Here is a 14653-nt window from a genome sequence, read left to right on the forward strand (position 1 = left end):
TGATAATGCCACGCGGAAAGACACAAGAAGAGACCTCCAGAGATGCCCACAGACAGGTGTCAATGGAAGATGACAGTTTGCCTTGATATCCCTGTTAATACTTTCCCTAAATTTTGTGCAATCAAACCAGGACATGTAATACATATTACTATAATATAAAATGAATCCTGGAAACCCCATCTACTTGTTACTTTGTCCTCGGACTAAAGGGCAATGGGTGAACAGGTGAACCTATTATAAAAAGAGATGTATGAATCAGCTGAAATTGAAACTTGGAGCTGCGGCATTAAGGGAACCTCATTATAACAGAATAGGAATGGTTACAGCTAATATATTGTTTTAATTGTTCTGTAACATCCCAAGTTCACTAAGAAACAGATAGAGCAAGCCTTGCAAAGCAAAATAGAATGTAGAATGAATATGTATTTGAAAGGGAGGGACAAATTACTCAATTGCATACCGTGAGTGCAATGATCTTGAATGGCAATCATCAGTATGTAAGAAGCGGCTGTTAGAACAAGACTGGTTTAAAACAAAAATCATCCTAGAAGTGTGTAAAAATAAAATTTCATGTTGGTTTCAATTTAGCCCCTAAAATGAGTGTTGTTTCTTCCAAGAAAATTCATTATCTTGTGCTAATTTTTAAAAATTTATGTTTATATTCTTTTATTTATTTCATTTTATCTATAATTATATTCTTTTCTTCATTACTAAACTTAAAATAATCATTTCAAGTCACCCAACTATTTTTGGAATAAATGTTATTCAATTTAATAATTTTTTTTTTTTAAATTTTATAGTCCACACCTGGTGAGCAATCTGTACCTCATAATAAAAACATTCAAAGAAGCTACCTGCACACATGGCAATAATCTTATTTGTACAAAGGGAGGTACAAAACCACTGATTTCTATTGCAAACATGTTTTTTTTTTACCAAAAATAACCAATATAAAGAAAAAAAAAATCTTTTGGATTCTGGAGATGTTCTCCAAAAAAATATATGCTGTCTCAAATAGGTTAATGAAGTTAGAGGAAGGGAGCTTTTTAAAATTAGAGATGGTAAGGGGAACAAATACGCTTGATGAGCATGTTTTGTTACATATTTTTTATTCAGTCAGAGATAATGATGAAAAATTGAATTCAGTCTTGCATGCGATAACTTTTATGAACTAAATCTTGGAGCTAAGCCAGTTTCAGTACCATAAAATTCTAAGCATATCTTCTATTAGTAATACAAAATTAATATATTAAAAAAAGATACTTTAATACTTTAGTGCTGCATAGGACTTCAGTGTAGTCTTAGATAAAAAAAAAAAAAAAAAGCTTTATTAGTATAACCTCATAAAAACTACTACTGCCTAAATTTAATTAAAGCCAAGGATTTCATGGATAGAGAATTTCGGAATACTAATCAGGGATTATATAAATTATTAAAAAGGCAATCTCCTTCTTCAAATATCTAACAAAATTAAATATTATTCTTACCAACTCTTCCTTTTTCCTGAAACCAGTGAAACAGACCACGACCCCTGCCATCGCCTGGCAATATAATGGACGCTGTAGCTCTGGGAGGCATGACTCTTTTTCAGCCAGTTCCTGAAGAGCTGTCGGACCAATCACCCTGTAAATAATACAAAAAACTTAGGATGCATAATTAAATTAGTCAATTTTTTTCAAAATAATAAATAAATCGTTTTTTTTTTAAATATTGAATGAGGTAGTTCAGTTCACTGCTACTCGAAATCAGGGAAATGAAGGGCAGGTAGAGATGGGATGATTAAAATGAAATATAATATTAAAATTAAATTAAATCAGTACCACTACAACCCATGAAGGGGTGCAGAGGTGCAATAGTTGTGCAAGGAGGTGATTTGATTAGAATTATTCTCGACGGCCAGATTTTTACCCAATTAAGGGTAAATTATAGATCTACCTACTACCTGTATGAGGTTGGGTGGACCTCAGAGGGCTCCCAAACTCATCGGGCTGACTCACAACTACAATGAGACAGAAAATAATTATATACAACTGCCAGATTCGAACCAGGGTTCTTGAAATATAACATTTAAAGAACATTAAGAGAGGTCTAATGAGGAAAGGGCTTCACAGATTTTGCTCATGTAACTGCTGACTATGATCCAATGTAGAGCAACACAACTGTGGTATCATCTACAAGCCTAGGGAGTATCTAAGTAACTTTGAGGTACATTACGCATACTTTGTACATCCTTAATTCATTAATACATCCATGAAACATGTCCGTATAAAGTTTTGAGAGAGAGGCATCCAAAATACTTTTTTGTCTGACAAGTTTATTGTCAGACCCTGCCTGCATGTTAGCTTGGCCATTGTGGTTTAAATGCATTTTAATTATTAATTTTAATTGTTATAAACCACAACCAGACCCTGTCTGTTTGTGTTAATACATCTTGACTGTGAATTGTGATTAGTATTTTCAAAGTAATGCCTGAGTCAATAACTTTCCATTAATAGCCCTAAACTACTATTACAGAAAGAAATATCTTCCTCTGACCTATCGGAGTTGATCACCCTTTCTTCAGGACCGTCTCTTCTCACCTCTGGCCCATTGGAGTCACCACCACAGTAAATAGTTGTAACACAGTATTGTATTTTATCATACTTGATATGTATTGTCAGTAACCGTCAAATTGATCTATAATTTATATCAAATCTGTTTCTTCTTTTTCATTATTTATTATCATCTTAAAGGCCTTTTATTTCAATCCCTATAATTTTATTTCTAAATGTTTTATTTTGATTATATATATTTAAGTTGTCAATCGCTAATCTCAGCAAATAAATTTTTATATCTGAGCCAGTATGTTTTTCTTAGGAGCTTCATTCAAAAATACTTCTTCAATTTGTGGGTGGTTTCAGCAACGAGTATCCATAGATTCCATCGAGGAGCACAAATACATTTCATTTAAAATCACACCAAGGGCATCAAATCGAATAGATACATTTCAAATAATAATAGTTTGTCTAAGTCAGTATTGATGAGTAAAACAGATAAATAAAGGGGTGAGAGAAGATTATGGCCAGAGAAAATAGGTCAAATCAGATGTCAGTACAGAAAGTGTGTTAAGTGGAAGAAAAATACATGATAAATAGGCAGGAAGAAAAGAACAGGTTTTCAAGATTAAAATTCAAAAAGGTAATTAATATTCAGGTCATCAAAAATTATTACATTAGTTTAGAGAAGATGGAAGTTTTGCAACATTAATTCCAAAAACTAATCAAACTTCTTAACCTAATACAATTGGCACATCCTATGAATTTTTGAGAGGTGAAAATTTATTATTTTTTGGTTGAATGGATAGCTTAAACAATGATCCCCTTTAGATTAAAATCGACATCATTATCTCTTACAATCTCAAAAGGTAAGGAGGATATTTTTGATAATAATTTTTTATAATTAATAAACAATAAAAAGTATAATAGAGTCCCAACAATACAAAATGATAGGCACCAGACCCATTTCAGATCAAGTGAAACAATTCTCAAAATAAACTTAAATTACATAGTAAGTTGTGGTGATATAAATATTATTATGAGAAATTACACAATTTATTTTTTAAGATTTGTCCAAGCATTAAGAAATGGGTGACAGGAAAGTGGAACGGTACCTAGTGCTGTAGTGAGAGTCGTTCCGAATCAGAAGTAGACAGAACCAATGATGTAGAGATAACTCTAAAAAAAATATTTTTCGCAACAAAAACACAAATAAAAATGTATGCAAGAAGTTGTGAGATGACGATCACAACAATGAAATTTTAGATAGTGAGGCAGATCATTAAAATGGTTCTGAAACTGTTAATGTCTCAGATAAAATTGGAAGTAAAGATGTGTAAAGTAAAGATCATGAAAACAACCAGAGAATATCCCAATGAGATATCACGGTTATATTTAATACAGTATGACACTAGGTAGAGCAATATTTCTAGCATAATTAGGCTTCAGAGGAGATGTATTTTCTTTTTTTAAAAATAATTTAACAGAATTTTCAAACCAATGTAGTTCAGTACATTGTATTAATCGGACTTTTCAAAAATATAATTTATGTTACTAATATCATTGTGGTTTAATAGAAACTCAATTTATAATTTTAACCTAAAATACATAGGCCAATAATTTTGCTTTCAGATTATAAGGACACTATTGAATATCTCAGTTTAAATTCTCAACTTAATGAAACATAATCATTTTGTCAAATTTCACCAATGTATAATGACATTAACTGCTGGATAAGTCAGACATTAACATTAAATCTAAATAGTAAACAATTTCAAAATATATATGCAATCAAGACAATAGTAAATGTTAGTGCAGATTACCTTTGTCCATGCTGCTTTAAATAATCGAAGACGGGCCCACTGAACTCCTCCATGACAAAAACGTACGACCGATTACATTTTTCTTCCAAATCACAATCTTCATCACATGACTCAATGTCTACTTTAAAAACCTGAAACAAAAAAGGAATAATATTAATTATATAATAATAATTGAAACAGATAAATATGTTCATTAAATCTGTTACTCTAACAGTGTTTATTATCATAGGAAGTAGATAACATATATATTAACTGCATAGCTATAAAAAGCTTCTAGATTTGGTTACACTGTGCCATGTATATTTAAAAATACCATGATAGTATCTCGTTAATACATATACCATGACACAAATTCCAAAATCTCCTTACTAGTTAGGAGGTTTGGGAATTAAGGTCACGATATACTAATAAAAATAAGAATAAAAACTCAGAAAAATTAATTTGTTATCATTAAAAATGAATAAATGTTTTGAGTTAGTGGAAAATAACTCGAAAAATTTATTAAAGCGAAAGAAAAAATAAATTGTATATAACAAATATCTATTTCAATGAATTTAAAAGAGGATATTTATTCAGCCGAGCTTAACCAAACGTGACTAACAATAATATCTGCTAGTTGCATAGGCACAGTTTTATGATAATTTCTAGTTCTTTCCAACTAGCACTAGGGTCAAGGTTTCTCACATTATAATTAATAATCCCAATAATAATAGTTAAATATTCACAATCAAATAAAAATGGGCTTGAACAAATTTATAAGAACTAATTAAGTAATAATTTATCATTAATATTAAGGAGAAAACTTTCAAGTAAATAAATTAATAAGTGATATTTGATTTTTCATATAATTTTTTAACTACTCTGTTTATAAAAATAGACACTAGAATCAGTCAATAGGGATGACAAATATGTCAAATCCACTATAACCTTCCATTATATTTTACATGATCCTAATCAACGGACAGATTAGCGTATCCTGTAGTATCAATGAACCATATCTCCATAAAATAAAAACATAAGGAAACAAATATTACAGTGGTGCATGATGAGAACCTTTAATTGCAATAGGATAGACTTGGTTTTCATTACCTACTATCGGCAACTGTATTTTAACCTAATAATAAAAGGATGAACTTTTTAGAAATAGAATTTCATAACTAAGAAATTGAATTTAATTCTTTCCTTTTTTTCTTTTCTTTTTTAATTCTTTATTATTTGATTGGATATACTTCACAAAACTCAACTACACAATAATATAAAATATTTCCAATACATATAATTACACTTAATAAAATGCTTTAAATAACTGATTTTTTATAAATAAACAACTGACTAGTACAGACCTAACAGACAAATAAACAGTTTACATTTCTATAATTTCATTTTAAAAAATTACTACAAGGACTAACTTACGATCAACTGCTAGTGATTATAAAATCCAGAAAATTTGATTAAAAAATAAAATGAACCAAGAACATCAAGTTTTCATTACCTTGGCGGCTGTCAGGACTGTATCATTTTGTGCAATGTCGCCAATAAGCCATATTTTTGAACACTCTGGAGCACTTGGGTCTATAACAAAAGTAATTCAAAAATGATAACAATAAAAACTCTGACAGTATTAAAAAATTACATTAAGGTTAAGAGGATCAATTTAAAACACCATATAATACAGAAATAACTGAATAAATTTCATTATAAGTTATCCGAACATAATTAAAATAGGCAAGTACAAAAAAATGACAATGAGAGATTGAATGAACTTGAACATTAATAAATATTTACTAATACTCAGTTGCTTATCACTAATAATATTTGACTACGACAGATGGAATTGTTTATTTTTAAAACAATGAAGGCTATAAAGAATTCAATTGAAAAGCATTGAGTACAATGCGACAAACATAAACGATGTCACAAGTATTTACACTCCAAATAACACATCTATAATCTAATTATAATGGCAAAATCACAAAACCTAATATTCAAATTAAAACCTTGTAAGCAGATAAGCTATAGTAAATATTTAAATCAGAAATAATACATTAGATTAATGATTAATATGAGTACAAATCAGGAAGAAAACATAACTTAAAACAAGTAGAAAATGTAATTGAAACGAATCATCATAGTCAAATTGTCAAATGCAATAACTTCACTGTTAGTTGATAAATGGATATTCATTTGGCTAAGAACAATTATCAATAACGATAACAAATAATCATAAAAAAAAGCATTAAAGATAGTAGAATGAATGACCTTGAAAATAAAATTTTATGAACAAAGAAAGTTAAAATAAATATTCAAATACACCAACTGAATAGTGATAAAGAAATTGAGAAGTAATAAAAATTGTATTTTGAGAACCTTTCAAATTTTGTTGATGATAGTGCATTTAATTCTATAACTCAAACATATGCACTTATAAATGAGTCAGAACAAAAATTTAGGTCTGATATAATCTATTTACACACCCAACATAGCGAGGTCCTCTTCAACATCACTACACTCCATTGGCTTTTCAACAATAACATTTGCCTCAGCTTCTTCTTTAGCGCCCTCCATCTTAATTAATCTGCTGAGGCTAAAACGAACAGAACCGCACTGAGAACTAATTCACAAAAAAACAAACTTGGGAGGCTATGTTCGAAACTAAGAAGGGACAAATGAGTAGAACAGCGACAATTTTGCCATAATGAATATAAGTGGAAACACAAACATTGCCTTAGACAAAACAGAAATAGTGAACTGAGGAAGGTACACAGCAGCTAGGCCAGCCACCGACTCTCCTCTCTTCTCATTGGTCCAGGCGGTTGAAAAAAATTCAAATTCCTGGCGGTTACGGTCAGCCCTTAGGGCCACAATTCTCTTTCCAATGTATTTATTTGATTATAATCCTGAGTAATACCCATTATTTATTTTATATTTTTGTTGTATTTACAACAATAAATCATTTTCGATGCTAATCGTATTGGTCTAAGATAGTTCTATTAGAACTATCATTTTAGAAGAACCTCTTTGGCTAATGTTTGTAACCTTCTCTCACTAAACCTTTTTATCAGTGGCTGTTTCCTTGATGATTTTGTACTAAAAAGTTATTTACCTGTCATTAAATGGAAATGGATAGTGTAGAAGGCGACCCATTTAAACATTTCTCGATTTCTGATGACTGGTGTAAACTTTTAAACAAAGATGAAAGAGATGTTTGTCCCAAATGTACCAAGTCGCGAATGTACTTTTGTTATACTTGTTACGTCCCAATGAACGAATTTAGAGATATCACTCCTAGAGTTAAGGTCAATTTAAGTGAAGTGATTTAGCACGTTTAACGTACCAAATCAAATATATTACGAACTAATATTTGTTGTGACTGATTCTAAGTTGTTTTGGTTATTTTGTTGCAGCTTCCACTTCGTATAGATATTATCAAACACCCAAAAGAAATAGATGGAAAAAGCACTGCTGTTCATGCCGCAATAATTAGCCCTGATGATGTCAATATGTATATTTATCCATCCATTCCAAACTACAATGAGTTATCAAATGTAAGTAGAAATGTAATAATCTTTATTTTGTTGGGCTTTAACTATTGACTTATACATTTTAATTTATAACAGCCTTTTTGGAATGGCAGGAGTCTGAAAATAACGTGCAATTTTTTAAAGGATTCTTTCTCCATTATATCTGTAAAATTTCCTCCCTCATCTTATACTTTTCATGGGTATTCTATAACTTGTTTGTTATTGATATCTCCATCTCATATAATTGTGTATTTATTTGTTCTTGAAGATTAGATAATTGTTAAATATCTCTTACACGTTTTTAAATTACATTATACATTATTGTTTAATAGGTATATTCCAGAATTTGTTTCTCAAAACTACCTACAACTAGATAGTACAAACTTTGAGAGTAACCAATTTAATGTTAGTAAAGATGGAAGTTATAATCGGCCTAATATATTTTAATATTTATTTATTCATATAAAGTCAGTGAATATATAAAATAGAAGTACTATTAAACAGGAAGAAGTAAAGTTAGACTCAATTTAGGTTTCTAAATCTTAACAGAAACTTATATGAATTATTTTCTATTTACTTGATGTATTTATGTACAGTTGTAAATATCAATAAATAAATTTAAAAAAAACTTATTGTTGTACTTTTCTTAGCAGTTTTTTTGTATCTTTTTAGCCCTGCAAAGTGGGGCGAACTGTTGGACATTAAATAGTAAAAAACTATTTGTTCTTTTTCGACCGCATCCCTGACCATCTTGTTATATTTTCTATTTTATATACATTTTCATTTTCTTTCTGGGCTTTAATTCACCAATTTTAAACCAAACTTGCTCTCATATCCTTGGTTTTTAAAGAGATAAAATTTCAATCATTACATTTTAAACTTTATCAACTTAAAATGGTGTTGCAACTGTTTTTTAGATTATTTTACGTTTATCCATTTCTTCATCTTCCTCTTTTGAGAAATTTTAGTAATAATAAATTATTAACCTGTGTTGCAGTAATTAGTTTTGTATTGGTGAAACAAAATTTAAGTTGATTATGAGTTTTGTAAAGATATAAAAAAATTTGGATTTAACTAATTTTTTCTAAAATGCTGTTTACTTTTATGGTATTTCTGCCAAGAAAACAACCCTACTTTTTGAATTTCAGCTGAGGAATACTGGAGGTTGTAAAAAAAAACACTCAATTGTAAAGTAATATCTAACTTTCACAGGGCTGATTTTTTAATGAATTTGTATTTTCAAGGAATAATGTGGGTACTAAATTATAATATGTGACTCCAGGTTTAAAGCAAAACATTGAAATAAAAAAACAGACTGAAAGTTTTTCTCAGTTTTTTTTTTACATCTGAGCACCTCACTAAACAGACGCCTCCAAAACCCTTAAAACTGTGTTGTAGGGCTTATGAAATGGATATAAAGTATTTCCTTACCCCTCCCCCTTTTCTTTGATACAAAAGTCTATTATTTTATTGGAAAATATGATAAAAATAGCTAATCCGGTAAACTATATTAAGGCATGTTATGTTACATTATTAACAACATAGTTATTAAAACTTATTTCATTTTTGTTACTAACATTTTGATAGCTACTGTTTAGTGAAATCTTATAACACTGCTATTTCTAACAAAAAATTTGATTACATGTTTAACCAATTATTGTATTATTAACATTTTTGTTAGAAATGTCAGTATTAATAACGTGTCACTATTGATCAGTTTTAATTATAGATATTTAAATGTCATTATCACGTGTTATAAACTCATATTTAGTGACAATGCAGAAAAAATTACTTATAAATTTTAAGAAATTTTTTTTAATAATTTGTAAAGCACAAAATAACCTTTAAAATAGTGTTTGTGTATCAATATGTATATCAATTGTCGCAGGGACATTTTTTTTTTAGCTTATTATTAATATAATTTTTTATTTTTGTTTCAGGTTATTTTAATTTTTCCTAGTAAAGATGCTTTTTGTTTAGAAGAGGCTATAAAACAAACATCATTACTGTATGTATCTTAAATTATTTAATGATTTGTTATATTAAATAAATAAGTATAATTTAAAAAAATAAATCAATAGTTTGCTCACCTATTGAGTTTACTCTCAGAAACATTGCCCATTATTTTCTATCAAGCTATCTAAGCTTATATTTGATACTTCTCCTCAAGTTTGGCAATTGAGAACCTAGACACGACTTGTTTCTGAGGATCGTATCACCCTCTAAATTTTTCTATGATTGAATTAAGTCTATTCTTTCCACATATTCAATTTTCTCTTTTGGGTTTATGCTCTCATTACTTTTTTAAAGTAATGGTGTAAAATACACAAAGTTCAGGACAATGCTGTCATTTCTCAAAATTTAATAACAATTATTTAGTATTATTGTAAAACTTCTTTTTTTTACGCTTACTTTTAGGCAATGAAACGTAAAGATGAATAGTCTTTGTTTATGTCCTTGTATTATAATTCAAGACTATCTAGTATTCATAGCAATACTTACAAGGTATAGAGTCTAGTAGGCGTAGAAATGGGTTATGGTAGCCACTTCGTGCCTCTCTAATTAGCTGTTCCTGTTGCTTAGCAGTATTGGATACTTCTTTAACAAATTAGTTTCTATGTGATACTTTTTGTAGCAGATATTATATATCATGTGGGCTAAATCCTTTTTTGCATTGGTCTGGGATGAGGCAAAATTTATTTGATACTTCTTGTCACATTGATCAGTCACCAATAAGTCTTTCAAAATAGCATGTATTTATAGTATCTGATAGATTAATTTCATGACACTATTCTCAATTAATTTTTTTAAATTCATTCAAAATGATATTAATTTTTGTGAGCCATAACTGTTCTTTGATTATTTAATATTTGCCTCTAAATTAGTAATTATTTGTAAGATTAGTTTATTTTTATAAGCTATTTGATTCTAGGTTTATTAGATGAATGAAAAATAATAAAAGTTAAATTTATAAAACAATTTTTGAACACCAGATGAATTTTTTAATTACCTGTATTTCCTAAACTAATAAATGAGTATCTCATTTATAGGCTACCTATGAAATTTTATAATAAATTATTCATATTCTAAATTGTTATTATTGGTATGTGTTCATTAATAATTTATTTAAAGAATTTGTACTTATTATTCTATGTCTGGATTCTTTACAGAACAGGAGAAGAAGGCTCTGAACAGTTGTTCAATCAAGTTGTTTTTATCGATTCTACTTGGAATCAATGCCGAACGATCCTTAATGATTCAAGAATCAAAGGTATTAATTGCTTTTATTGTTCATTATTCGAATTTGTTAATTTATATATAAATTTTTAATTCTATCCCTGAAAATAAAATATGAGGTGATAAAAATACTGAAATGATTATTAATAAAAGTAAGCATGAAAGTTATACAAATTATTTTCAATAGAAAAATAATTGCCTTTGTCAGGGAATTCAAATTTTAAGAGTATATCACCCTGTACCACAATTTCAGATAACAGAGCATAATTACGTTAAGGGTTGGTTTTCTTAAAAAAAAAAGTACTGATTTATAAAATTTTATTTATGGAACAAATAATTATATATTACAACAAGTTATCTTAAATAAATAATAAATTAAAAGTAAACTTCAAAATCCAAAGTAAATCATTTTAATGAGTTTAAGTGAAAAAATCTTCCATTGAATTTTTTATTTTTTTATTTCACATTATCTGTGTACAATGTTTCATCATCCCATCGTTTCATCAGCCATACTTATTATAAAAAAGAAATGCTTAAATATAATTTCATTTATAATGTAACGACTATTCTCTGTATTAGTCCGTATTTAAAATACAATAATATCTATTGTTGTAAACCTTGAACAATTCCTGAAAAATTTCTTCATAATTGGATTAATGTTTCAATTGATTATGTTCAAATATACATTTGACTACAGACAGGCACAGAACCAAATATCTACTAACTATTTTTTATAAGCTTAATTACAAAATGTGGTCACCAAACAGATTTATTCAAAAAGTAATAATAAAAAAGGAAAAAACAAATCACACATAATCTGGGTGCACGTGTTGAAAGTAAACTTTTTCAACAGTCCCAAGACTACTGGAAAAATCACTGGACTTAATTAGAAAGTCATTGGAATATTTGCAATTGTCTGATAAGTGATTTCTTCAGGTAAACCAATCACCTTCTAAAAACTTTGATCATTGGCGTACCTAGAAAATTATGTTAACCACTACATGTGCTGATTCATGAACAGAAAATAATTGTTTTATTATTACTATTATTATTATTAGAAAATTCTCAGTAGAGAAAAGAAGTTCATATTGATATTGTAGGAGTAATACTGATGGATTACTAAGAATATTTTGAAATATGTTTATTCAGAATATGAAGTGGAGTGGAGACAGCGAGTGCTTTGTTCATATCATGCATTTCACCTAGTTCTTGCAGGCAAACGCCAACATAATAGCCAAACATGTATATATTACGAATAAAAGAGACATATCATAAGATTATTACTATTCGAATAGATGGTCCTTCATCAGTTTCATCAAATTGCATCCACTATTTTCGCTTATACATGCAAAAACATATTTTAAAAACTGCTTGTCCAATATCGGAGGTATGTGATGGTTATCATTTAGCGAAATCACTTTGAGCTGCCTTTTTTGATATAGTAATTTTTCATGCATAGCATGATTTAAATCGCTCCTTTGTTTTAGGTAGCCTTCAGTATTAACAGTTTTTCTAAGCTTTAGCAGCCATAATAGGTCATAGGAATCAATATTGGTGGAGCAAGTAATTATTGTATTGCTAGTGTTATGGCAAGTTGTGTGAGTGGAATCCTGTGAGGGGATGGATACATGGTGTCTATACTATAAATTAGGGTGGGTGCTTACAATCATGCAATAGACAACAGCTTACTCTAGTCTCCAAGCTTTGGCCGAACAATTGCCTAAATAGAAAAACAATTTTTTAATTTATTGTTTTTTTACTATCTTGACTGATCCCAAATGAAATGATTATTTTCATCATACCATAATATTTTAACATCATCTATGGTATGTCATCTTTACATGAGTAATTTAGCATTTTGTTTATTACTATTTATGTAGAAAGCCTAAGGATTTCTTGGGATTTCCAAACCTTTAAAACTTATTAATGAAAGAAAAAATAAATAAATGCATGTTAAAAATATTACCATGTTAGAATTAAAGCTTATCTCTGGAGAAGAAAACAAATTTCATTTTAACTTACCTGTGATCATGAGTGTTTTCAAGATAATGTGCATGTTTAAATCAACCGTTTAATTATTATTTATTGTATGTCTAATGACTGATTAAACACCACTCATACTGATCCAAAAGTGAAGACAATAAACAGCTGGTGGAGTATGTTGAGTGTTTCACATGTTGTTTTGTTAATGATTACAGATTAGATTACATTTTTATTCAGGGCAATCAACATCTGGGTTATTACGCCCTTTTTACTTTATTTATCTTCTTGTCTTTGATATTTGATAGATGAATGTAGACTGTTTCCTTTTAACACTAGTCGATATTGGTGATTTATATTTTAGTATAAAGTTGAGTTTCTTTCAGAAATTTTATTATTTTGTCTATGGATTTTGCTGAGTCTTTAAGCACCAATTCTCTTGTACAAGGAATTTTATTATTTTCGAAGGCTTAACGAAATGATGAACATTCTTCAATTATATGCTTTGTCGATAATGGGGACTGACAGGTTTGGCATATGGGTTGGTCCTCTTTTGTGATTAAGTGGAGGTGCGTTAACTTGGAATGTCCTATTCTCATTCTTGCAACAACCACTTCTTCTCTTCTGTTTCCCCTTATGGCACTTGTCCACTTTTGTGTGTTTTTTTAAACATTTCTTAGTGTATTGGTGAGTGGTACTTCAGCCTACATTGAATCCCATGTTTTGTTAATGTTGACCAGTAAACTTATATTTAATTATTGCTTTAACATTTTAATTAATCTTTAAGAAAATTTATGGTAGAAGGTAGCTTTTGAAATTCGAGATAAAAAAGAACCATTAACTTAAAATTTTCTTATCAGTAAATGAGTAACATTTTTGTTCCTTTTGAATTTTGATTCTATTATTTCTACAAATGAATAAAACAAATTGACAGGTAAGTAGGAACTTCAGGCTTCACAACTTCTATAACAAATTACCTATAAAGGAAAATGACACTTCTCACAATTACTATAATAAATTAGTATTAAAGGGAATTCAAATTTAGTTGTGATTTACATCTCAGGACTGCCTCGTGTGGTGCTTAAGAAGAGGGAATCGCAGTTCTGGAGGCATCAGAAAGGCAGCCCAATTACTCACCTTGCTACGATTGAAGCTATCCATCAGTTCCTTGTCGAATATTACAACTGCACCTCTGGCGGAAAAGAATATGATGGCCGTTATGACAACATATTATTTTTTTTTAAGTTTATGTATCATAAGATACACTCATTATATGACCATAATGATCTGTTATCTTACAAAAGGCCGATGCTACAATAAATATTTTATTTTTATTTTTATTATGACCTTTCAATTATTCAAAATGAAAAGATATTTTGAGAAAATTGATCAGCGGTACGGTAGTAAATATACACAAATAAGTAAAACTTACTATATTAGTATCAATCGATACTAATAGAAGATAAAATATTATATTGTAGATATCTTTCTTCATTCTTCCCGCTACACTTATATTCTCTCTTGTTCCTTCCTTATTCACTTTTCTGGACATTATTTA

General features: G+C 29.0%; 2 protein-coding genes across 4 annotated transcripts in view; one reads left to right on the top strand and one right to left on the bottom strand.

Annotated features, from left to right (window-relative positions):
* pbl (epithelial cell transforming 2 pebble) overlaps positions 1 to 7162 on the bottom strand; it is a 37103-nt gene extending 29941 nt beyond the window's left edge. For 2 of the 3 annotated variants that reach the window (XM_014420774.3, XM_014420773.3), the window contains exons 1-4: positions 6832 to 7162; positions 5850 to 5929; positions 4358 to 4488; positions 1488 to 1623 (exon numbers count right to left, since the gene is read on the bottom strand). In XM_014420774.3, the coding sequence (XP_014276260.1) occupies positions 1488 to 1623; positions 4358 to 4488; positions 5850 to 5929; positions 6832 to 6922 (438 nt within the window). In that variant the 5' untranslated portion in view covers positions 6923 to 7162. The remainder of the gene's footprint in view (positions 1 to 1487; positions 1624 to 4357; positions 4489 to 5849; positions 5930 to 6831) is intronic. The other variant, XM_014420776.3, reaches the window with a different exon arrangement.
* A 230-nt stretch (positions 7163 to 7392) lies between these two features.
* LOC106680821 (tRNA-uridine aminocarboxypropyltransferase 1) lies at positions 7393 to 14435 on the top strand. Its single transcript, XM_014420787.3, has 5 exons — positions 7393 to 7653; positions 7762 to 7902; positions 9819 to 9886; positions 11049 to 11149; positions 14159 to 14435. Exons 1-5 carry the CDS (start codon positions 7471 to 7473, stop codon positions 14413 to 14415), a joined length of 750 nt encoding a protein of 249 aa, XP_014276273.1. The 5' UTR covers positions 7393 to 7470; the 3' UTR covers positions 14416 to 14435.
* Positions 14436 to 14653: the final 218 nt, after the last annotated feature.

This window comes from Halyomorpha halys, unplaced genomic scaffold (genome assembly GCF_000696795.3).
Source record: "Halyomorpha halys isolate HHAL.00 unplaced genomic scaffold, Hhal_1.1 Scaffold291.1, whole genome shotgun sequence".
In the NCBI taxonomy this organism is placed as follows: Eukaryota; Metazoa; Arthropoda; class Insecta; order Hemiptera; family Pentatomidae; genus Halyomorpha; species Halyomorpha halys.

What these genes read in the sequence shown, in the direction of transcription:
- LOC106680821 (XM_014420787.3), top strand. Translation starts at nt 7,471, where the DNA reads ATGGAAATGGATAGTGTAGAAGGCGACCCATTTAAACATTTCTCGATT. An exon ending in ATATCACTCCTAGAGTTAAG is followed by an intron (nt 7,654 to 7,761) that starts GTCAATTTAAGT and finishes ATTTTGTTGCAG; the next exon opens with CTTCCACTTCGTATAGATAT. An exon ending in TAATGATTCAAGAATCAAAG is followed by an intron (nt 11,150 to 14,158) that starts GTATTAATTGCT and finishes TTTACATCTCAG; the next exon opens with GACTGCCTCGTGTGGTGCTT.